At 54.4% G+C, this 24,427-nt stretch overlaps 1 protein-coding gene across 4 annotated transcripts in view; it reads left to right on the forward strand.

The window, feature by feature from the left end:
* MID2 (midline 2) overlaps positions 1 to 24,427 on the forward strand; it is a 78,017-nt gene that overhangs the window by 4,767 nt on the left and 48,823 nt on the right. For all 4 annotated transcript variants that reach the window (XR_007905033.1, XM_051790846.1, XM_051790868.1 and 1 more), the window contains exon 2: positions 13,607 to 14,328. Coding sequence is in view for 3 of the 4 variants with exons in the window: in XM_051790846.1 (XP_051646806.1) it covers positions 13,663 to 14,328 (666 nt within the window). In the remaining variant the exon portion in view is untranslated. The remainder of the gene's footprint in view (positions 1 to 13,606; positions 14,329 to 24,427) is intronic.

Below are 24,427 nucleotides of genomic sequence, written 5' to 3' on the forward strand. Positions count from 1 at the left end.
TGAAATTTGTGTCTAAGAGGGAAATGAATTGCTCAGTCTGTTTGTTTATTCCTCATTTTGCAGACACAGGAACTAGACTACGTTGGGGTAATGGCCTAGAAATTAAATTTCACTTTAATGCACAAACCCAATTTTGAGTTGGTTGACCGAAGAGGAAAAAATTACCTTCAGGCAGGAGGCAGAGGCCTGGCTGGAGCAGGGTTCAGGCCCAGTGCCATCAGTGTGAGCTGGGGAAGATCTTTGGGGGCACAGGGGAGGTGGGGATGTGTCAGCCCTCTGAGGTGCAGCCTGCAGCATCCTCTGACAGCACAGCAGGGATATTGAGGAATAAATTAGCTTTTTGCAGTTTCAAAGAGACGCAGAGCGGCTTAAATGCATTTCATGGATGATCCTCAAAGAACCCCACAAATCTGGCTGTTACAGGGCTGAATGCAGTGAGGCAGGGAAAGGCCATCTAAAGGGTGCTCAGGAACCTGGAGCAGGGGTGGGCTGGAGTGGCAGCACCGGTGTTTGAGCTCCAGGCATGGGGCTCTGGGCAGCTGCTCTGGTTTGCTGCCCGCTGGGCCTCCTGGGAGGGAGGAATTCGGGGCTTTGAGCCAGGCTGACCTGGCTCAACACATCGTTAAGGAGCAGGCTGGGGTTTTGGCTGGATGCTGTGCTGGCTCAAACTGCCCCCCCCATGCTGTTGTTGTGATGCTGAGCCCCACTGTGACACCATGACAGTGGCACTGGTGGCTGTGCTGCCTGGGGTACTGTGCCCCTGCCCCAGGATTTGTTTTGCCCACTAGGGTGTCCAAGGCTCCAGGGTGTGTGGGAGCTGCTCTCTGGCCTTTGATCAGCAGTTTTTCTCCAGCTCTGGCTGTTAGCAGATGGTTTGGGAGAGGGGGAAGGAGGCACGTGAGGGTGGCAGGGGTCTGCAGGTTCCCATGCAAGGGGGAAAGAACAGGTACAGGGGAGGAAAAGGACAGGCACAGGAGCTTCACATTCCTCCTGTAAGTGCTCCAGAGCCCTGGTGCTGGACCTGTTTCCCATGCAAGGGAGCAGACGTGGATCCAGGCTTTGGAAGTCCTACACAAGATGATTTATCCTGATGGAACCTGACCTTGAGCCAGCGCTCAAGGGCAGCCAGGGCTGCTGGTGGTCACAACCCTGTTATTGCGGCTTTGGATGAGGTGTCTGCACCTCCTGTTCTGAACTCCTTGCATCTGGCTGAAATCTCATGGGAGAAAATGTGGTGTTTTTAACTCTGAGACTGGTGAAACGCTGCCCAGAGAGGCTGTGGAGTCTCCATCTGTGGAGGTATTCAGAACCCAGTGGGTCACAGTCCTGGGCAGCTGACTCCAGGTGACCCCAGGTGAGTCAGTCTCCATTGCCAGAGCTCCCTGCAGACCTCGGCATTTCTGTGGCTTACTGGATTCTCACCTGGGAGCGTGGTGGGCCAGCACAGTGCCCATGCTCCCCAGGTGCACCAGGAATCCCAAAGCTCTGGATTGCTCAGGCCACATAATGGCATTTTGTTTATCTTAAGCAGCTGATGCTTGAAGCCGGCGCTGGGGCGCCGCGGGAGCTGCTCTGGATGCACGTCCCGGGAGCATCCTGTGTGCACGTCAGCGTCTCCCCAGCCCCGGCTGGAATACGTAGGCTCCTACTCCGTGTTGCCAGGGATTCTGCCCCCTCTCTGTGCTGTAGCGCTGCCGGCAATTCCTGGAGCCAAACGGTGTGTGCAGGGGCTGGAGCACCGAGCGAGGATCCCGACCGGCTCAGAAACTCTGCTGGGGCCCGGCCTTGTGCTCTCCACTGGTGCCTCTCTGCCTGCTTTGCTGTTTTCCCCTCCCAGAAACGTGTTCTCAGGGGTTTTTTTTGCTTGGATGTTTTCCCTGGCTGCAGTGGCTCCAGCTCTGCTCCCTTGTGCTGGAAGTGTTTGTGTGCCTGCAGGAAGGAGAACGGGACAGGGTTTGTCTGGCAGGAGGGTGGTGAGTGCTGAGCTGTACAACTCTGTGAGGAGCAATCCTGCCAGAATCCTCTTCCTTGTTGTGTTCCTTCTCCTTCGTGACCAGTGGTGGGAGATGGCCCTGAGGCCAGTGGGCACCCAGAGGACGTGACTGAAGTTCTCTGGGATCCCTGCTTCTCTGTGCTTTGCCTCTCAGGTTTGCTTTCCTCCTGGGAATTCTCGTGTTTCTCCATAATGAGGGCTGGCCTCTCGGAGCAACAGGCTCCTTGTTTTTATCCTCTGTGATTTTTCTTGGCCCCTGAATCCAGACCTGATCCTTCTTGGTCTGCCTGTTCTCCCAGCATTTGGGCTGCCTTGTGCCATCTGTGAGAACTGGTGGATAGTGCAAAACTGAATTTCTGGGAATGACATCGGGCTGGTCCATGGCTCTGCTATGCTACAAAAGGAGGAACCCAGCTTCTGGGGTTGTGTGGGTGCTTGTGCTGTCATCTCTGTGTCCCCTGTCTCCATGTGTGACACATTTGTGGTTTTCTGGCATTAAATCTTCAGCCTTTTCCCATCCCTTTTATCTGAGTCCTTTAGCAGCTCCAGCTCATGAATAGTCATCACTGTGTTATGGCCCTGTGTGTTGGGAAGTGACTGGGATGCTCTGCGGGGTCACCCATCAGTTGCAGGGTGATGTGTGTCACTGAGGGAGGTGCCACAGGTCTGAGGACTCCTCACAGCCCCTTGGCCATGGACAGGATCCATCTCTGATGCTGGCCTGGTGTCCTTGCTGCATGTGGGGGTGGCAGGGGGCAGGAGAGGGGCTTGGAAAGCTGCTCAGTGCTTCAGCCTTTAGATGAGGGAGACCATCAGCATGGCAGGCTGATTTATATATTACATATAATATTATTTTTAAACTCTTTTGCTCCTACCAATACTTTCCCAAGTCTCTGGCCAGCATCGTGGTCAGTCCCGGAGTGACCCTGCAGTGCTGTGCTCCCTCCAGCATCCCGGGAATTTGTGTCCATTTGTCATTCCTCAGCAGCTGTGAGCTTTGCTGGCTGCCTGTGGAGCCACAGCAGCTTCCCATGGGGAATCAGGAGTGTCGGATGCTCTTGGGGGCGAAGGCACCTCTGTGTGTCAAACCCCAGCCCCTGCGAGGCTCTGGCGTTGTCTGTGATTGTGACAAATGCAAAACTGGGAGTGTTTTGGGTTCCTTTCAGATCATTAAAGAACTCGTTGGAGTACGAGAGCAGGTATTGTCTGTGCCATGCCTCTTGTCACCAGAAGCCTCTGCCTCCCTCCGGCAGCCCATGGGGAGGGAGCAGGGATGACAGGAGGAAATTACCTTTGTAGTTACTTGCTTCATCTCCTGAATTGCACCTGAGCAGAGCTGAGAGGGATGGCAGGCAGATCTGCAGCCCCTGCGTGCCCCCAACATTAGCTCGGCTGCCTCTTGGAGAAGGGAGCAGGACTCTGGAGTGATGCAGCGTGGTGGAGCCATGCTGGCCAGGGAACAGGGGTGATGGAGGCAACTACTGTGGTCTGAATCCTCCAGGAACTGGTATGGGGATGCTGAAGTGGTTTGGCATGCTCTGGGATGCAGCCTGTGCTGGGTTCAGGGTTCTTCCCTGGTCCTTCTCTGCAGGCTGATCCAGGGGGTGACAGGGTGAGCTGAGTGTTTCTCCTGGCTGTGTGTGCTCCAGACCTGCCTTGAGCTCGGTGCTTGATCCCCAGCCTGGCATGAGCTGTGGAAAGCTGTGTCAAGAAGCAGCACTGCCGTGCTGGTGTCCTTGGCTCAGGCAACATCTCCTGGGTGGTTGGGGAGCGAGCCTAGGGCTGATCCCAGAGGATGGGGAGTGTGGCATTGCTGTTGGATGTGCCTCAAAGTGTCAGGGACACTGCTGTGGGTGTCTGTGACATTCCGAGCAGGGGGTGGGACGTGGGGACAGGCAGTGGCTCCGAGCCAGGGGAATTGGTGCTTTTTTGTTTATAAATGTATTTTATTTAGAGATAAAGGGCAAAAGTGCTCCTGTGCTGCAGTGGTGAGGGCAGAGAGCCCTCTCCAAAGGGATGCTAATGGCTGTGAGTCACTTCAGAGGCAGGGAGCTTTTTGTCTTGAAAGGCTTTAAATGACCTGGGTAATGTGCTGGAAAAATGTCCGGGGAGCACGGGGTTCCTCTGTCATTCCGCAGCGCCAGGAGGAGGACTGGGAAATCTGGCTGGCTTACGGAGCACTCCCAAGGGGCCAGGGTAGGAAAAAGGATTAAAAATTGCTGTGATTTGAAAACAAGCCCTGGTCGGGCCCTCTCTGGAATGAAGAGGAAGTAAACGTAGGAACAGCAGATCCCTGGCATCCTCTGGCCGGCTGTCAAGGGTGGCGTGGGGGTCTCTTCTCTGCAGTGATGTGGGAGCTCTCCTTGCAGTTTGCTCGTGGTTGCTCTGAAATGCTGTTGGCATTGCCGGCTGTGCCATGCTGGAAGCAAAGCATGGCTGGGGCACTGTGCAAGCTCTGTCCCCAAACCTGCTTTGGGACCCTCGGTGCGTGGGTGCCCACAGCCCTCAGCTTGAGACAGGAGCTTCTGGCTCTGGGAAAAACGGGACTCCAAAATGTGTCCTTGTATGCCAGCCTCTTGCCAGGGTAAGCCTGGAGTGGTGAAGCCCCAGGCTGATCCCTCGGCTGCGGCAGCTTCCCTCATTTTATATCATTAATCTCTTTTATCCGGCCAGGGAGCCCAGTTACACCAGTCTGGGAGTCAAGTTGCGCCAGTCAGGGCACCTCTTTCTGAGCACGGCGAGGGGGTGGGTGTGAAAGTCCGAAATATCTGCTACCTGCATTGTTTCTGCACTGGGGATTAGCACTAATTATCCCCCCATTGTCTCCACTTCCTGCAGGAAGCCTTGCTTATCCTTTCCACCTCCCAGGAATGCAGCCCAAGGAGCTGTGCAGATATATTTAACCTTGCACAGAGCAGCACAATGGCCTTTGGATTTCCCGGCTCTGTGGTATCTGTCGGAAGCGGAGCTGATCTGTCGTTTCGGGGTGGGGAGGTTGGAGCGGTCGCTGGGTCGGGGCAGCAACAAGGCTCTGTGCTGCCTGTCACAGCCTCCGTCCGCGGCAGAGATCTGCCAGGAGGCTGGAATTGCCTCTTTTCCTGCTGCAGCGCCGAGCAGCAGAACGGGACTGAAGCGGTGTCGCTGGCAGCGTGTGCTGTTGTGGGCTGCAGGGCTGGGGCACACACGTGTTGCTGTGGGCTGCAGGGCTGGGGCACACACGTGTTGCTGTGGGCTGCAGGGCTGGGGCACACACGTGTTGCTGTGGGCTGCAGGGCTGGGGCACACACGCTCCTCGGAGCTCCATCAGGACACACGGCAGCCCCGAGCCAGTGGGGACGTGACAGAGCCCTGGGTTCAGACAGCCGCTCCCAGCCCTTCTGGAGCCGTTCTTGCTCCCACGGCTCTGTTCAGTTTTTTTCCTTCCCCGTGGAACTGCCCGGCACAGGTCAGGAGGTGCAAAGGGGCAAAGCACGGGTTGGGGGGCACAGAGGTGGCACAGGCTGCCCCTCTCAGACTCTATGTCTTTGCCAGGATGGAACCGTGCCATGCAGGGGGAACCCCTCTTCTTTGGTTGAGGATCTGTTATTATTCTGTCCCTCAGAAAACATCCCTCACAGTAGATCTGTGACTTTTGCACAGCACGAGGGTGCCTGGGGAGCACTGGCAAGGGGCTGGCTCCTTGCTGGGATGCACTGGCCCCTCACTGTGTCATGCTTGCATGGCAGCAGCACCAATACCTTCCCACATGTGTGTCTGTGCCTCCTGGCTCTTTCCCATGGTGGGCTTTGCCGTGAGCCCAGCCTTGCTGTCACTGTGGTCATGTCTCTGCACCTCTTTGAACCCTGCTCCCCCATGGATGAGTAGCACCAGTGTCCCATGTTGGGACTTGGTGTCCTGCAGAAGGCGCAGGAGTGGAGAGCCACCCCAGTGGCTTGTGGGGTGCAGACCCCAAAGGATTCTGGTGCCTAATACAGCGCTGGGGCTGTGAATGCTGGAGCAGGCTGCTATTGCTCCAGCCTCTGGAGAGACAGAGGGGTTTGCCCTTGGAATATGCTCCTCCTTAACAAAACGATCCTCAGTGCGGGACTGGGGGTTCTCAGTGCGGGGCTGGATGATCTCTGCAGCATCCATCTGGGGGATAACAGCCTGGCCTTGCTCTGGAGCCCAAAGGTTATTGTTCCAGAGCACCAGCTGCTGCTGCAGCCATGCCCTCCCTCATTCTTGCCAGGCCAGGAGCTGCTGGCTGTGGTGGGGATGAGGCCAGACTGGAGCTGCATTGCAGGCAGTGGCTGAGGAAGAGGGGAAGGACGTGGAGCCACAGGGTGCGCCCGGAGAAAGGCTCGGATCAAAAGGCTGCTGCCATGTGTGGTCTGGCAGGAGCCAGCTGGGAGCAGGGCTGTTTTTGGGAGCTGCTGGTGCTGACACGAGTGCTGGGTCCGCTCTCTTGCTGTACAGCATCGGCTGGAGAGGCCAGGACAACAGGGTGGCAGGAGAGCACAGAGCTGCAGGAGAGGTAAGGGAGGGGAGGGAGGAAGGGAGGGGGGGGATGGCAAGAGCTGGAGCAGTGGAGTGCTGTGGCAGGAAGGGAAGGAGTATTTGCAGGGGGGTGGCAGGGGGATGGCAGGGCTGCCAGGGCCACGGGAGCACTGGACCTGCCAGTTGGGTGGTGTGCCCAGTCCCCAGCTGCTTTTCTCAAGGGCCAGGCTGGAAGGGGCTCACTCACATCTGTGATGGCCTTGGGAAGGTGGGGCTGCTCCCCCCGCCGTTGCAGCAGCCCTCAAAGCCACGTGCCTGCATATGTCCCTGGCTCAGGCACTGCTGTGACCCCCCCCACCCTTGGCATCACTGTGACCCCCCCAGCTTCAGCTGGGGTTTCAGCCCCTGAGCTGTGGTGGCAGCTGCTGGTGGAGAGGCGAGGGCTGTGTGTTTTGGCATTGCAGGAGGAATGGGATGGATGGATGGACACATGCAGTGCATGGGGAGGAGAGCTCTGATGGGCTGTGACCTGCCAGAGGCTGAGCCTGGCTGCTGCAGCACCAGTTTTCATGGATTATGGAGTGCAGGGGACCCGGGGAGCTGTGGTGTTCCCCAGGAACTGGAAGCAACTGCACTGTGCTCCAGGGACCTGCTGAGTCAGAGGGGCTGGAGAGATGCCCTGTCCCTTTTGTGTCATTTTGACCTCCAGGCCACCAAGGGAGGTTGCTGGGGAAGGTTTCCACACCGTGTCAGTGGGAATTGCCCCATGATGTCCCCAAGGGTGACATGCAGCATTGCTGCCTGTCTCCAAACCACTGCAGTTTCTGAGGAATCTGCATGGTGTGATTCCTGCTGCGTGGCTGTGGGAGCTGGGGAGCAAACTGCAGGGAATCCCTCCCTGATCCACCTTGCAGCTCATGGGCTCCAAATCCCTGGGGAGCCTTTAGTGGACACATGCTGTGCTGAGGTGCTGTGAGAGCATTCCAGGAGCTGACACCTCACTTGTAGGAAAGAGGTAAAGTCTTCCATTACATGTACAAGGATGTCACTGGAAGTCAGGGGAGCTTCGTTTGGTGCTTGCCCCTCTGACATCGCGGAGGTGGATGAGGTGGAGACCTCGTGGGCTTTGGCCAGAGCATCCTTGTCCTGTGCAGGTAACCCAAGACAAGCTCCTGGAGCTCCTGCTGCTCCCTGGTCAAGATCTCCATGAAATCCTGATAACATACTGGAAGGCTGGCACCAGCACAGGAGAACAGGGAGCATGGCTTGTGTCCTTGTGCAGTCACGACCCACTCAAACAACAACTCGTTTGTGCCTCATCCTGTGCTAGAGTCCCATTGGGATGGACGAGTGCAATGTCAGCAGCTGATGTTTAACACTGGGCCAAAAAAACACTCCGGTTGCCCAGAGCCTCCCCACATCCCAGCCCACGGGAACAGGGCTCTTCATTCCGCATCGGAAGCAGATGCAGGGGGGAAGGTTTTGTGGCATTGCCAGAAGCAGTGGATGATGGATTTCTGCCAGCTGTGAGTAGGTTATCAGCTGTTTGAACCAATGGGAAGAGTTGGGCTGCAGTGCTGGCAGAAGGGGATGGACAGTAGCACAGGCTGGGCGGGGGCAGAGCATTTGGGGGTGCCAGGGAGAATGTGCTGGGGGAGGGCTGCTGGTGTGTGTGTAAACCACCAAAATCCCTGGGGAGATGGGTGGTGGGGGGCTCTGGAGCTGCTCCACGAGCAGAGAGATGTTATTGGGAAGGAGAGGGAGAGAAGCAGGGGTGGGAAATGCAGCACCCCAAACCAGAGAGGCTGGAGGGGCACCCCGAGATGGATGGGAGCAGGGGTGTAGGGAGCTGCTGCCACAGAAAGGAGAGTGCTGACTGGGGGCTTGTGCTGGACTGGAGCATCCCAGCTTGGGTCCATGCAGGCACGTGGGTAACTGAGGCTTATGTGGAGTTCACACATTGGGAGTAATTCTCCTGGGGGATGAGGGGGAGGAAAACCCCAGCCAAAACTAGTCGTGCAAGCAGTGAGGGCAGAGGTGATCAGGGCATCCAGTAGTATGTTGGGGGCCCTTCCCAACCCTGGAGCATGACAGGAAACATTCAGGAGAAAGGGGATGCTGTGATGGAACAAAATGGTCTCATCCCATCAATGAAGGCAGCGAGGAAGGTGAAATTCCCGGAGGGAATGAGGTGCTGTGCAAATGGGGGAATTAAAGAGCACAAATGGCCAGTGCCTGGTGGACTCTGGTGGCTCTTCGGGAGGGGTTTAAGGATGAAGCAGCCAAGCTGCCAGCAAATCTCTCACTGAAGGGAACTGCTGCATGGGAATGCAGCCTCTTGGCTCTGTCCTTCATTTAAGAGGTGCAGAGAGAGCAGTGGGAATTATGGAGCAGCTTTGCTTTAGCAACAATCAAATTGGCTGAGAAAATAATTAAAGCTGGTGTGGAAATGCTGCTCCAGTATGATGGATTAGGGACAGCAACACTGGCTTTTATAAGGGAAATCCAGTTTAATGGGGATGGGGGGGTTCTTCTTTTTCTAGTATGGCAATAAGATAATTGAGGACAGCAGCTGGGAGATGGATCATTGGGATTTTCAGAAAGCCTCAGACAAATTCATGAAGTTATTAAGGAAAGTGTGAAGGCAGGAGCGATGTTCAGAAGGCCAAGTTCTGTTCAGTGTGTTCAGGTGTGCTGGGAGGGAGGAGCAGGGGCCAAGGGATGCTCTGTGCTGGCTGCGGCTCTGAGCTTAAAATTTGGTGTTAAATATGCACAGCTGTTGCAAATCAAGCACAGAAGAATTAGGTAAGACTCGATCTGAATTGGCTGGAGGAGCCTGACAGCCTCCCCTCTCCCTGGGGTGCCTTTGCTAGGTCGGAAGCTGTTGCTAATTACACGGGGAGCTGTGTTCCCTTGCAGGACCCTGTTTCTCCTGAGACAGGCCCATCCCAAGGGGAGATTCGAGGCAGTTGGTTGGGAAGGCTGATGCTGGCAGGGACAGGGGAGCTGAGGGGGGGCCTCAAATGACGGAGTGGATCCCTGCTGCTGTGAGAGCTGTGCTGGGCAGCCTGGGCTCTTTGGGAACGGGATGTGGCTGCTGGACGGGGTGTTCTATCCTCCCTTCAACAGTGATCCAATTTTGAGCTAATTTTCCCGAGGACAACAAAAAGCACAGAGACAACTGCTGCCCAGATTTTGTATCCTGCTGTCGCTGAGCCAATTAAGGAAAGGGTTGCCATATTTTATTATTTTTTTCCTTAATGCACGGGTGGAGCAGCATAGCTCTTCTAAAGCCTCATTCTTGGAAGGGGCTGAGCAATCTGGGCTGGAGCTTTTGGGGGGGAGGGGAAGAAAAAAAAAGAGGGAGGGGGGAAAAAAAGGGGAGAAGAGAGAAAATAAATAAATAATCACATGTGGTGTGGAAAATACTGACCTGCAGAATTAGTGTTTGTCAGAGCAGGTCCAGTTATCCCAGCATGGGGCTCTGAAGGCTGGCCAAGCTCTGCCCAGGGTTGGTGCTGGGGGAAACCACAGGGAATTTTGAGTGGACTTGTGAAAAAACATGGGTAAAAATGGGTGCTGGATGGTGCTGGAGGAGAAAGTATGAATTTTGGACTGGCTGCCCATGCCCTCAGGTGATGTATACTGGGATGTCCCTGCCAGGTATGGATCAGGTGATGTGAGTGGCATCTCCTCTCCTTCCATGTCTCTCCTCCCTTTTTGCCTTGGTGCCAAACCTTTGCCTCACTCCTGATGAGCCTCTGAGCTTCAGGCAGTGATGAAGCACGTTTGGCTTTGATCTTATGAAATACTTTGGGAGGAGCAATGGGGGAACCTTTGTATCCAACAACCTTTGGTGTAACTTGCGAAGGGTATCCTGGGAACCCCTGAGGTTCACCATGCTCCTGCTGCTCTGTGTTGGCGTGTGGGTTTTGGAATGCATTTGGGCTGGAAGTAAAAGCACAGGCCCCTGTATCCCAGAGGACCTGGCACTGGCTCTGCAGCACCCACAGCTTTGCTCACTCTGGGGTTCGCTGCCTTCCCCCATCTCTTCCGTCTTGTTAGTCATTGATTTTTTTTGTTATAATTTTTATGTGTTATTATTATTATTATTTTCTCTCTTTCTCTTGAGTTTTGGGCCAAGCTCAAATCAACACAAAAAAGTGTTTGCTTTTATGTTACTGTGTTGTTAACCTACTGCTGCTGCTCGTTGTTGTCACAGCCCGGCTTGGCCAGGGCCGCTGACCCTCGGGGCACAAGTGACACGGGGCTGTCTGTAAGCAGTGTTAATATTTTATGACTTTTATATTTAGGGAGTTAATGACTCTAAAGAAAACAGATTTTGATCTAATCAGCTATTCCTTGCGCTGCGTCAGTCCTGGACATCAAAGAGAACATCAAAGTGAGAGGCATGAAAGGCTCTGACGGCAGCGCGGCTGCTTTGCCAGGTGCAGCACCTCGGAGCAGGTGCCTCCTCCAAGGGGGCTCCTGCACCTCCAGCAGGGCTCCTGTGCCTGCTCCCATACTGCCCCCAGGGCAGGCTCCTGTGCCTGCTCCCATACTGCCTCCAGGCAGGCTCCTGTGCCTCCTCCTGCACTTCCGAGTGGGCTCCTGCACCTGCTGCTGTCCCAGCCTGGGGTCTGCGTCTCCTCTTGGATATGTCGCAGGTCAAAGCTGTTGTCCCAGCAAGGAAAACAAGATTAATGTAAAAACTTGGTAACTAAGACAAAGGCTGTTTAAACTTTTTGTGTCGTTTTCCCTCGGATGGCAGCGGAACTGGATGCAAAGCTGGGTGTTGGATGTGGGAGCTTGTGGGAGTGTGAGATGTTGCTCCGTGGGACTGGCCCAGCAATGGGCGGCTCTCACACCAATTCTGATTTTTAATTTCTTTTCCCAGTCTTGGTCAGGCTCTTGTCCTTCTTTCTTTTTTCCCTTTGTGTTTGCTGGCTGGAGGGAATCCATGGATCACGTGGGGAGGTGAGAGGGGCTGTGCCCCCTGAGCTGGGGTCATGTGTGGAGCGGGGTGTTGGGCTCTTAGGGTGAGGCAGCCGCTGTGTCCAGAGCAGCGGGGACCAGTGTGGGAGGTGTTACAGCTCCAGTGCCCAAGGGCAGTGCCAGGAGGTGCCGCAGTGCTGGTGATGGGAGTGTTGTAGCTGGACACTGGGGCCCTCCCTTGTCCTGCCAGGCCTGGGGCATGGGGGAGCCCAGCAGATCCGGGGATAACCACAGCAGAGTGCGAGGAGCCGGGCAGAGGTCCAGGAACGTTTCCTCCCTGCCGCTTTCCCATGGCTGTGGCAGGCTCTGAGGCTTGAGAAACACTCCGGGGGCTGCGGAGAGGAAGCTGTCGGGGAGCCCTTGTGCTCCTCTCCTTGTTTGGACACAGCTACTTTTCCACTGTCTCTCTTGAGGAAAAGAAAAACAATTTTAAAGAAAGTGTGGATACATGTGTGTGCGAGGCTGTGTTTGGGCAGCAGAAGCTGCTGCAGCGTGAACATACCGAAATACCCAGTGGATTTAATTTTATAAACCCCTTGAGCTGGTTCAGGGAGGAGCTCAAGGTCTCCTTCAGGCACTTGCAAATCCCATTTCAGGCAATTGGGAAGAGATAGTGTGATGGGGCGGGAGTGTGGAAGGGATGGGGGTGGGCAGGTTTCAGTGAGGCACCTGTGCAATTTGCCATTTGCAGGTCCTGACAGCAGCCTGGGGCTTCCAGCAACCAAACCATCTCCTGCTGCTGGTTCATCCCCTCACATGGCCCTTTTTCATAGAATCCCAGATTGGTTTGTGTTGGAAAGACCTTAAAGCTCATGCAGTTCCACCCCCGCCATGAGCAGGGACACCTTCCACTGGACTGAGTTGCTCCAAGCCCCATCCAACCTGGCCTTGAACACTTCTAGGCATGGGGCAGCCACAGCTTCTCAGGGCAACTTGTGCCAGGGCCTCACTACCTGCCCAGGGAAGAGCTTTTCCTCTTCTCCCCAAGCAGAGGCCATGTACCCCACCAAAGTGTTCCTGGGGTGGAAACAGGGCTGGGCTGGCCACTGTGTTCCTTCTCACAGGATTGGTCCCTGCAGCAGTGCCAGGGTGAGGAGTCCCTATGGCTTTAACAGAATGAGACTTTCCCCATGTCTGTGACAAGGGACATCTCAGTGGGCATCGCTCGGAGCCTGCCTTGGCTGGGTCGAGAAGACCTGGAGGCACCACGTGTGCACTGGGTGGAGGGTAAGAAAGGAGAGACTGGATCCAGTTCCATGTCACTATGTGACAGGCATTTGGGAGCATGCTGGGACAGCAGCAGAGGCTGGGCAGTGCTCGAGGTGCAGCTCCTGGTGCTCTGCAAACCGGAGCTGGGAGCAGCAGGTTGTCGCCTGCTGGGAGCTCTTTTCCAGCTCATGCAAGGGAAGGGAGCTAAAAATACAGCTTGTTTGCCTCCAGCTGGAGTTGATTTGGGCATCCCTGGCTGTTGTGGAGTGCAGTGGAGGACAGCCAGTGGTGGAAGTTTGCCGACTATAATTTCACTGCTCTGCCCTACCCACCCTGCTCCAAAAAGCAATGGCCGGGAAAAGCAGGGAGCGGGATGGGGTGTTAAGAGCTCCCGACATGCTCTGCTCAGAGTTTCCAGGACATGATTCACCTTTTCCCCCTCACCAGAAGCAGGCAGGCCTGGGGCTGCTGGAGGGGATGTTCAGAGGCTTACCTCTGCTGTACAGTGCAGCCCCTCTGCCAGCACGGCCCCACCCCAGTCCTCAGCAGCGCTCAGCAACACAAACATGAAATCGTGTGGTTTCTCCTTGTTTTGTCTCCGGCCTTGTGGTCCAGGTCCTTCCCTGGCTCTGCTTGAAGGTGTCAGGGCAGCTGCTGCTGCACATTTCCCATTCCTCCCTATGGCTCTTGTCCCACTGCTCCACAGCGGTGGTTTGGTTCAGGGCGAGACACCTCAGTGAGAGGCTTCAGCCACACTGGTGCACTTGCAGGGGCCTGGCTGGGCTGTAGTGACAGTGTTGGGGTGTAAAGAGTGTTGGGGTATTGCAGGGGTGACATGTTTGACCTGCCTGGGTGCCTGTTGCTGGAGGAGAGGAGCCGCCCAGGAGAGTCGCTGTCGCTGCTGTCTCATGTCTCTGCTCTCCTCCCTCTCAGGTTCCCGACCACCTTCCCTGGTTTTTCATGCTGAATCAGGATCGTGTTAACTAAAGATGGAAACACTGGAGTCAGAATTGACCTGCCCAATCTGCCTGGAGTTATTTGAGGACCCCCTCCTGCTGCCCTGTGCCCACAGCCTCTGCTTCAGCTGTGCCCACCGCATCCTGGTGTCCAGCTGCTCCTCCAGCGAGTCCATCGAGCCCATCACCGCCTTCCAGTGCCCCACCTGCCGCTATGTCATTTCCCTCAACCACCGGGGCCTGGAGGGCCTCAAGAGAAATGTGACCCTGCAGAACATCATCGACCGCTTCCAGAAGGCCTCCCTGAGCGGCCCCAACTCCCCCAGCGAGAGCCGCCGCGAGAGGACCTACCGCAACAGCCCTACCATGTCCGTGGCCAGCGAGAGGATCTCCTGCCAGTTCTGCGAGCAGGATCCGCCCCGGGACGCCGTCAAGACCTGCATCACCTGCGAGGTGTCCTACTGTGACCGCTGCCTGCGGGCCACCCACCCCAACAAGAAGCCCTTCACCAGCCACCGGCTGGTGGAGCCGGTGCCCGACGCGCACTTCCGTGGACTCACGTGCCTGGAGCACGAGAACGAGAAGGTGAACATGTACTGTGTCGCTGATGACCAGCTCATCTGTGCCTTATGTAAACTGGTGGGCCGCCACCGGGACCACCAAGTGGCGTCGCTCAGCGATCGCTTCGAGAAGCTGAAGGTAAGGAGGTGGCGTGGCTGTGGCGGTGCAGTCGGCCACAGGAACTGTGTCTGCCAGTGCTCAGAGCAGGGTCTGGTTCCAGGTGCCCCAAGCAGCACCTCATATTTAAGCCAAACAGCTCCTGAAGGATCTGTGGGTTGCAACTGCTGGGCTCCTCTGGTACCGTGGCACCAGGAGGCTGAGCTGAGTCTTGGTCTTGCCATTAGGGCAAAGTGTTTGCTGTTTTATTTTCTCCTGCTGGCGTGTGTGTGCCGAGTCTGGGTGTTGGACCCAAATGCCATTGGGCTTCTAGGTGTCAGTGTTGCTTTGCTTTGTCCTGTGGGAGAGCTGGGATGGCAGAGTGTCCTGGGAGACCTGTGGCACCATCCCCTAATGCCGTAGGCCTTGGACCATGCCTGCTCAACTCTCTTGGAGGATGGGAGCAGGACAGGTTGGACTGTGGCCATTTCCTTTGGGAAAGCTGCTCCACAGTCTCCCAGTCCACGGGCTGCAGTGCATGGAAACCTCCCACTGTCCATAAATCCTCCCCTGCAGGCTCACCCTGTGCCTGAGGACCACTGAGCCCTAGGAATTGCTCTGGGAATGCTTTTGTGTCCCCCTTGAGCCAGCTTGCTCAGAGCTTTTCCACTGTGAGAGGAAGGGCTCAGGCTCTGAGCCTTGGGGATGGATGGGTTGGGAGCAGCCCTGTGGAGAAGGATTTGGGGATGCTGGTAGGTGAAGAACTGGACGTGACCTGGCAATGTGTGCTCACAACCTGGAAATCCAACTGTGTCCTGAGTGCATCCCCAGCAGTGTGGAGGGAGGAGGTTCTCCCCTTTTGCTCTGGTGAGATCCCCTGGAGCACTGGATCCAGTTTTGGGGCCCCATGGATCTGTTGGAGCAGGTCTGTAGGAGGCCACAGAAATGGTCCAAAGGCTGGAACTTCTCTGCTAGGAAGAAAGGCTGAGACAGGTGGGATTGTTCAGTCTGGAGATGAGAAGGCTCCGGAGAGATCTTAGAGCCTCTTGCAGTGCCTAAAGGGGCTTCAAGAGAGCTGGAGAGGGACTTTGGACAAGGGCATGGAGTGACAGGGGAATGGCTTCACACTGGCAGGGGGCAGGGTTAGATCAGAGATTAGGGAGAAATTCTTCCCTGTGAGGGTGGGGAGGCCCTGGCACAGGTTGCCCAGAGAAGCTGTGGCTGCCCCATCCCTGGAAGTGTCCAAGGCCAGGTTAGATGGGGCTTGGAGCAACCTGGGCTAGTGGAAGGTGACCCTGCCCATGGCAGGGGTGTGGATTGGATGGTCTCTGAATGTCACTGCCAACCCAGATCCTTCTGTGATCCAATGAGGCAGTGTCGGAGCTTCCCAAGTGCCTCAAACTCCCCTTCTGTCCTCCACCCTCCTATGGGATCTCAGCACTTTGGCTCCTTGCAGATGCCATCCCTGAGGGGGCTGGCCTGAACACTTCTGTGTCTCCCAGAAGGACCTTGCCTAGAGAGGATAAGGTGGCTGAAGGCTGACAAGGATTTGAAGGCTTCTGAAGATCTCCCCATGGTCCCATTGTCTGGGGTCTCGCTTCCACTGGAGCGTTTCCAGCAGCAGGAGCTTTTTCTCTAGGACAGCCCACCTTTTCTATCCTAATCCCCCCCCGGGTTGCAGTGGCAGAAGTGGGTGATGCCTCTCCAGCCCTTTCACTCATGGCATATATTGATCTGAACTGAGTTACTGTTCTGCTGGTCTTCAGGAGGGAGCCAACAAACTTCCCAGGATCCCTCCAGAGCACTTTGAAGCTCAATCTTTATGCGGGGGCTGTGGTTGCAGTGAATGTGATGTGAACCTGCCCTATATAAAGTTTGAAATCCCTCTCTGTCCCCTGTGCAATCTGGATGAGCCTGCAAAAAAAAACCAAAAAAAAAACCACCACGCTTTTAAACCCTTTTTTTTTAATATGAAAAAAACTACAACAGGTCCCATCGTGCTGGTGAGGCTGTGGCAGCAGTCATCTTCCCATTAGAACCCTGCTCATGCCTTTCCCAGCTGCTGCTTCCTTAGTCTTTTCTCCCTTCATGTACCATGCCAGTTCTGACCCAAAAGTGCTTTTCTTGACTCTTTGTCCTGTTCCTGTTCAGAACAAAACCCCTCTCTCTGCTCTCATGGATTTTGAGGGCAGAAGGAATACTTCTGTTGCTCCAGCAAAAACGCAGAAGAATTGAGGTTTTTTTTGTGCAGACCAGATTATTTTTTTCCTTCCTTGTTCTTAAACAGACTGATGCCTGGAAAGAAATCTTCCTAGATGTCCAGTATCCTGGGCTGGTTTCCCACCTGCCCCTCTCTGAACTCTCCCAAACCTGCTGCAAGGTGCCCAGTGCTGTGACTAAACGCCCATGACAGCATGAGGGATGGGTGGTGGGATGTCCTGGATGTTGTTTTTTTTTTTCTTCCCTGTGTTCCAGCCACGAGGTTTGGCTTTGGGTCAGTGCTGCCAAATGGGGTCTGGGGGGAGGCTGGGATTTGCCTGCAGCCCCTGATGTGCCCATCTCCCATCACATCATGCCTCACCTAAGCTTCCTCGGTGCGTGGAGCCGTGCCAGCAGCCCCATCCATAGTGCAGGACGTTCTTTTCCCATGAGGAGGTGTTTGCAAATTGGAAACCTTCGAAAGCAATGACCACGTATGTTTGCACACAATAAAACCTGGGCAGGGAAATTAAAACCTTGGAATATTCCTCCCTGATCTGGTCCATGCCAACCACGCAAATCCATCTGAGGAAGCTTTGCAGGTTGCCAGAACACCATTTTTTTTTTTCCTGTTAAATAACAGTCTGAAGTGATTTTGGCTGTGTAGGGAAGCTCTCCTCTGCTGCAAACATTCTTGCTGTGCTGTTCATCCTGCCCAGCTCCCCACTCACTGCAGGGCTGGAGCTGGATGGGGAGCAGGAGTGAGGGTGGCCACAACTACCTAGGGGGGACCCCGGTGTGTCCTTCCTCTGGCTCATCCTCTAGCACACCCCTGTCTCTGGCTGTGCACTGGTTGGGCTGGTTTTGTGTGTCTCTTTTCCTAATGCTCTACCTCCGCTGCAGGAATTGCTTGGCATCAATGCTGGGCTTTACCAGCAGAGCCAATGTTTGCTTTATCACCTTGTGCCATCTCCTTGCACGGCCTCAGTCCACAGCTCTGGCCACCACACACTCCCTAGCAGAGCTCAAAATCCTTGCAAGTACCTGAAGTAGTTGAAACCCTTAAAAAGGTGCTGGTAGGATGCTGCTGCTCCTGCAGGCCTGCCCTGTGTCCCGTGCCCACGGCAGGGCTCTGGCCCTCCACAGGATGTTGTCGGTGAGCTCCGTGTCTGCTCCCAGAGCTCCATGTCACACTCAGGCAGCCAGCAGTGAGCAGATGCACTTAATCCCTGGCTTTGATCCTGCAGCTCGAGCGAGCTGGAAACGCCTTTCAAGTTGGATTTTTTTTTGATGGAAAATTGGGTTTTTGAAGTGAGTAACTTCCTGTTGTCAGAAGGACTGTGCTTTCCACAGAAATCTTTGGTGGGGAATTTTTTCTCTTTCTTTAGAAGAGCTGAGTGCCTGAAACTGGACTGTTGTGTATAGACCAGAAACCTCCCCCTAGTGCTCCCCTTCCCTCGAAGCTGGTTTGTCATCCAAAGTCTCTAGAGTGTGCCAGCAGCCTGACTTCCCTGTGGATGCTCTGCAGTGATCCATCCATACTGTATTATACACCTCCACATGTTGTAGGAACAGTCTTTAATCCCTTTAACACGTGTGATGGGTTTATTTTGTGCAACCTGAACCCCACTTGTTCGTGCTGTAAAGATTCTGGCCAGGGTGAGCAGTTTTCCGGATTTAAGCAGGGACCACGTGGATGCTGGGCAGGATGGGGCAGAGGTCGGAGCACTGGAGCGTGTCTGGGAGCTTTCTGAAGCTGGGATGCCTGGGATAGATGCAGCAGCATTCTGTTCTGCTGGGAAGGTTCATGTCGAGGGTTATCAGCTGCAGAGACAGTGAGGGAGGGGAACAACAGCTCTTGGGGTAGGAAAGTATCTGTAATGGAGTGGCTCCTTCCCAGTGCTGTGCTGACATGCTTGGAGAGCTGAGGAGATAATGGGGGATGAAATACTGGTGGTTGTGTCCTGCAGGTGAGGGCACCCCATGAGTGATGTGAGGATGAGGTGAGGGGCATGAGGGTGTCCTCAGAAAGTGGACCTGAGTTAACATGGCATGTTTGAAGGCATCCTTGCATCCCCTATCCTTCTGCAGCCCACCCTCGAGGTCACTTCCGGCCCTGAACCCCCCTTGTGAGCTCTCTGGGGTCTGGGGTGCCACCTGGGTGTGTCACTGGGAGTGTGCTCTGCTCTGTGTGTCCTTGCTCAGCCGGGCACTGTCTGTCCTGCTGTCCCGTGCAGCACCTTGTGTGGTGGGTGAAGCATCCACTGCCAGCATGGACCAGGCTGGCTCCTTGGTGGCAATGGCCTCTGCTTCCCAAAAGTTTTCTATGGTGTGGGTGCTGAAACACTGGCACATGTTGCCCAGAAAAGCTGTGGCTGTCCCATCCCTAGAAATGTTCAAGGCCAGATTGAGCAGGGCTTGGAGCAGCCTGGTCTAGTGGAAGATGTCCCTTCCCATGGCAGGGGGGTGAACAGATGGTCTTTGAGGTCCCTTCCACCCCAAACCATTCCATGATTCTCTGATTTCCCAGTCCAACAGGCAGCACCAGTGCTGCGACTGCGTGAGCCTGGCTGGGAGTGGTCCAAGTACATCAGGATGTTGGTGCTTGTTTTCCCTCTCTGTGGGTTCAGGAGGGGTCGAGATGTTGAATGCAATCAGTGACAAAGTCATGCGCTGGCTCAGCTTGCTGGCTGGAATTCGACATTAAAGATGAAATTAAAACTGTGTGTAGATTAAGAGCAAAACTAATGGCCTGACCTAGATACAGCAAGTGCCCAGGACGGCAGTGCGTTATCTGCTGAGTGGAATCTCAGCCAATTATAAATTCAGATTGCTTGAAACTCGTAATTGCCACCCTCTCTTCAGTGCCTGCCGGAGTCCTGCCTGCACCACAGTGCCGCTGCCGTGCCGAGGCCAGCACAGGGTTACACAGAGGGATACAGCAAGAAGGGGTCTCTGCAGAGCTCCAGCTGGCTCTTCCATCCATGATTTGTGCTGGAAGGAGTGTTGGAAGAAAGGATTTTGCCTTAATTATTGTCTGCTGTCCCTGGCTTCTCTGTGAGCTCTGCTCCCTTTGAGGAGCCAGAGAAAGGGCCAGCTCTGAGGAGGCTTTTCCTCTGCTGTTGCTGAGGCTTCTGTAGATTGACAGGCTGGAAACATGCAAAAGAAAGAGAAAAGCTGTGTCTTGTAACACTTACATCCCCCCTCTTCTGGAAAAAGAGCCATGAGCCAGGCAGAAATCCCATCCTCTGTTACCTGCCGGAGCAGCGCTGCCTCCCATGGGGCTGTGAGAATGGGACCAGGATTAACAAAACCTCCCCGAGCTGACAAATTGTGCAGAGAGCTGGTAGTGATTCCAAGGCTTTTAGGAGAGTGGTGGGGTAGAAAATTGAGAAAAACTCTCCGTCGTGCTGCCACGTGGGACTTGTTCACCTGGGAGCTGCGAGCATGTTCCCACTAGCGCTGGGTGAGTCACGGATTGCTGCTTGATTTATAATTTACTGCACTGCCATGGGGCTCAGAGGAATTTCAGTGCCTGTGTCTGTATTCCTCCACACCAGGAAGAGTCAGCCGAGGACGAGGGCTGCAGTTGTGACTGCTGAGACTCCCACGCAGCAGATGGGGGCTGTTCCCAGCAGGAGCAGAGCCTTGGTGGTGCCGGAGCTGTCGGCCCCTGAGCGCTGAACCAGACAGACGTGCTTTTGCTGCTTCACTTCCAGACCCCTTGGAGGAAGGGATGCAGGCCCAGGCCCAGCTGAGGCTTGCTCCAGGTGTGTGGGGGGGGCTGGAACCCCCCACTGCTCTGGGGATGCTGGAAGAGGATATGTGGTCTCCATGGGTGCTGCAGCCCCAGCCGTGTGGGCAGTGGGGCTTTGTCCTCCCCAGCTCAGCCATGGTTCAAGCTCCCCCACAACACCAGCTGCGTTATCTTGGGACAAGTTTGTCACCTAGTGACCTCCCTGAGCAGAGGGACCTGTGCCACACACCAGGGTCCCCAGCATAGGGTTCTCATCCCTGTTGCTTCCCTCTCAGTGCCAGAGCACCCCAGAAGACCCAGAAGATCCTCCTGCCTCATCCTTGATGTATCCTGCTTAAATATTGATCATTTGGAGGTCGTGGGGGCCAGGAATCAGCACTGAGGGCTAAGATCTTTGATAATTTTTTTTCTTCTCAGAAGTCTGCTTTTTGGGGAGGGTTTGGATTTTTTTTTCTTATTAAGCTAAGCTGTTATGGGGATTGAGATAGCAGAGCTGCAAAACAGTGTTGGTTAGATTAATCTCTCGCTTTTTTCCAAACCTACACTCACATCCAAGATGATTTCAATGTTGCTATCTCAAGAGCAGCTTGAGATGGAAAATGAAAGCATAAAGCTGTGTGAAAATCACTCAGTGATGCTGTGTTTGGGATGAGGCTGGAAGATTAATCTTCAGCCTTTGTGTCCTGGGCAAGCCAGGACTGGAGTCCGAGGTCTGTGGAGGGAGGAAGATGGTTGGCTGATGAGATTATTTTTAAATAACAGGTATCATCTTCTTTGATCAAAGTCTCCCCTCCAAATGCCCTAATTTCAGAAAGTGGCTGGTATCAGTCTGTTCACCCGTTGCATCAGCCTCAATCAGTAGGAAGTGCTGAAGGTGGTGGTTAAGTATGTGCATGAATTCCACCCTTTTTGGGCTTGATAAACCAAAATGTGTGGTTCTTATCAGATCTGTGAGTGTGAAGATAGTGGGGTGCAAGATGAGAAGGGCAGATGATGAGGCTATGGGGCTTGAAGGGTTGACTTGTTCTGGGAAGATGAAGACACCAAGGAAGGTGCCATTAACCCTCTGGAGAGGAATCTGTCCATGGGCTGTGACATGTCCATGCTGGTCCTTCTGCCATCGCCCCGGAGTTTTTCAAGCCAGTTTATGTTCCCATCAACCTTAATCTTTGCTCCACTCATCCCTTGGCACATGATTTCACAGATTATGTTTTTTTCCCCTCTGTTAACAGACTTGTTAACAATATAGACACTTTTATGTTAGTTTTCTTTGTAACATCTCTCTGGATGCCTCAGTTCTGTGTTATCTTTTGCAGTTTCTGAATTTCCATTCAATCCTTATTCTTCTCTCTGTGGTTTTTTTTGCAATACAAACTCTGTGAGGGAGAATGTACCCCTGTGCACGCTGTTTCCTTCCCAGGACGGGAACCTGTGCTTCCTGAAACCACTGTGAGCCGTGTTCTTTTCAAACCTTCTGGTTTGTGGTTGTTTGAAGGGTGTGAGCTGAGCTTCAGTTCTTTCGCTTCCGCGTTTTAAAGTAAACTTAAAAAAATAATAATGAAAAGGATTAGTGGGACTCCAGGTCCCACGGGAAGTCCCAGCAGTGGCGTGTTCCCTGTGTGGGAGGTGATGCTCTACCACCTCAGCTGGGCCTGGTGGTCCATCCCTGGGGAGCTGCTTTTTGGGGTCCTCAGATACATTTTCTGCTCCTGGTGTTCCTGTAAGCTTGGTTTGCTCCTTGCAGATCCACCCTTTGCCCAAGGGCAGGACACTGTTTAAGACTGTTTATCCTCAGCTCCTCTGCAGCACTCCTGCTTCCAGCAAGCTCATGCTACCTATGCCCTTTTACCCATTTTTTTTCCCTTATTTTTCAGAGCTTTTACTCTGAATTTTCCATTTCTCAACATGTAGGTGTGTTTCCCTTGCAACACTTGTATCCCAAAACGTGACCTTGTGCTTCTGCAGAAGGGTCTGGTTACCTGTCTACTCCTCCCTCCCACAGTTGCAGGTTATTGAGCAGAAATGCCTCCCTTTCACGTGACCCTCTTGCACTGAGGGGCTGAGAGGGGTGCGAGTCTCCATCCTCCTCTGTCCATTGGCTGTGTTTCTGGAGAGCTCACAGCCACTGCATTTTCTACTTTATTTGGATTTTTTTCCCCTCTTTCTACTCCTGGTACTTCAGGTATGTCAGTGACAAGCCCTGCCTGAAGCCAGACTGTGGTGGGCAGAGCTCGATGGGATGGGGTGAGGGGTCTCAGGATGCTTGTGCTGGAAGGTGCTGCCCTGTGAGCACTCTCATTTGAGGGAAACAAAGACCATTTTCTCTTTAAGAAAAGTGCTTTGCCAGCAGTTTTGCAGGGCATAGCCCTGCTTAGAGGCTGGGCAGCACTGCTGCCCCAGGACCATCACTGGGACTGAGTGGGGTTGAGTGGAGGGGTTGTGCTGCCCACTGTGCTCCTGCCTGCGTGGCACAGGGGCTGTGTGCCCTCAGCATGGGGCTGTGTGCCCTTGCAGCTCCTGGATTGTGGGGTGGCTGCTATGAGGCCACCAGCCCACTCACCCAGCACTCACCTCCCTAGGAGATGGAGAAGGAGCAGTGCTTTTCCTCTCCCCCTGCCCGGCACCCACAGCCCTCCTCTCCCAAAACAACTGAGGGCTTTGCCGAAGGATTGATATTCCTGCCCTGAGTAGCTGTTGTTTAATATTCAGGATATACTGCGTTTGGGCACGATGAATATTCAGGAGAGGGAATGAGCAGAGCTCAGCTGATGCCTCTGGCTGAGCGCTGGGGATGGCCCTGGCTCTCCCCGGGCTCCCTTCAGCCATTCCCGGCGTGTGTGTCCGTGGAAAATGGGTCCCAGCAACGTTCAGTAGCTTTAGGAATTTGGAGAGTCGGCTACGTGCGATTGAGCGTCAGATGAATTTCTCAGCAGGCTCGAAGCCCTGCTCTGCGGTGCTGAATATTGCTATTATTATCACATTAGCCACTGAAACACCTGACAAGTGTAATTAAGTGATTTTACCTTGACAGCTGATGTGCTTTTTTAAAAAAAAAAAACAGCTTTGAATATCCAATCGGTGTAGTTTGATGTGCCCTTTTATAGACATCAATGTGCAATAGCAGCAGTTCTGCTGATAAATCCTCCTGTGTTGGGTGTGGAGATGGATCTCAGGACCTTGAGGAGTGGGGGGTTACCTTAACCAGGGAGTGTCCCAGCTCCTGGCTGGTCCCTGGAGTGTCCTGCCTCCTGCTTTGGGCTTTCGGGGTCTCCAGGGAAACCACTCCCTTGCTGAAAGGTGCTCATGGGCCTCTGTGGAGCTGGGCATGTCCCATGGAGCTGGCAGAGTCCACTCCCCATCACAGCAGTGACCTTTCATTTGACCTTAAAGGTCTTTTCCATCCCAAAGGGTTCTGTGAGCTGTGGCAGATCAGCCCACCTGGGTTTGATCTTTATCAACAAGCAGATAGGTCTGTGGTGAGGAAAGCAGAGGTGTGTCCCCAGAATCTCCTGAGCTGGCTTCCCGATGAACAAGTTCTTGCACCTCTGATGTTGTTTCTGAGCTCTTAGCTGGGTGGTCCGTAGGAGGGCACATCTGGAGCAGCTGAAGAGTGCTGTCCTTGCAGGATGTCATGACACTGTGTTGCTGTACAGCGTGCAGTGTGTGCATACAGCATCTGTAATTCTGATGTGTGACACAGAGCTTCATGGCAGGAGGTGGAAGGGCCACCGTGGGCTGTGCAGCTGGGCTGGGTGGCAGCGCTAACAAGGCAGTCAATCCTCAATCCCCCTGACCTGCCAGTCCCCTGCAATGGGCTCTGGCCATGCACAGCAGGATTAGGGCTGCCCTCAGGTGTTTAAAGTGGAAGCCGGGTGACCATTTTGGGGCATAGATCAACATCCTTGGCTCTACTGCCTGGAGCAAATGGAGTCTCAGATGTGAGGAGCAGGGATATTTCCAGTCATCTCCCTCTGTATGGTGTGGATTAGGCATTTCGTGGTCCTGCCTGTTGCCTTTATTTGGTTAGTTTGGGAGCATGTTTTGCTTTGATGGGAACATGCCCAGCAGCGTTCTTAGGAGGGGATATCAAGCACCACCAGCAGCATGAACTCCCCATGGCTCTGACCTCGCCAGCATGTGGTGATTCACCAAATGTGCTTGAGGATGGACAGACCTGGGCAGCTG

This window comes from Manacus candei, unplaced genomic scaffold (assembly GCF_025592945.1).
Source record: "Manacus candei isolate 608988 ecotype Guabito, Panama unplaced genomic scaffold, ASM2559294v1 h1tg000003l, whole genome shotgun sequence".
NCBI classification, from domain to species: Eukaryota; Metazoa; Chordata; class Aves; order Passeriformes; family Pipridae; genus Manacus; species Manacus candei.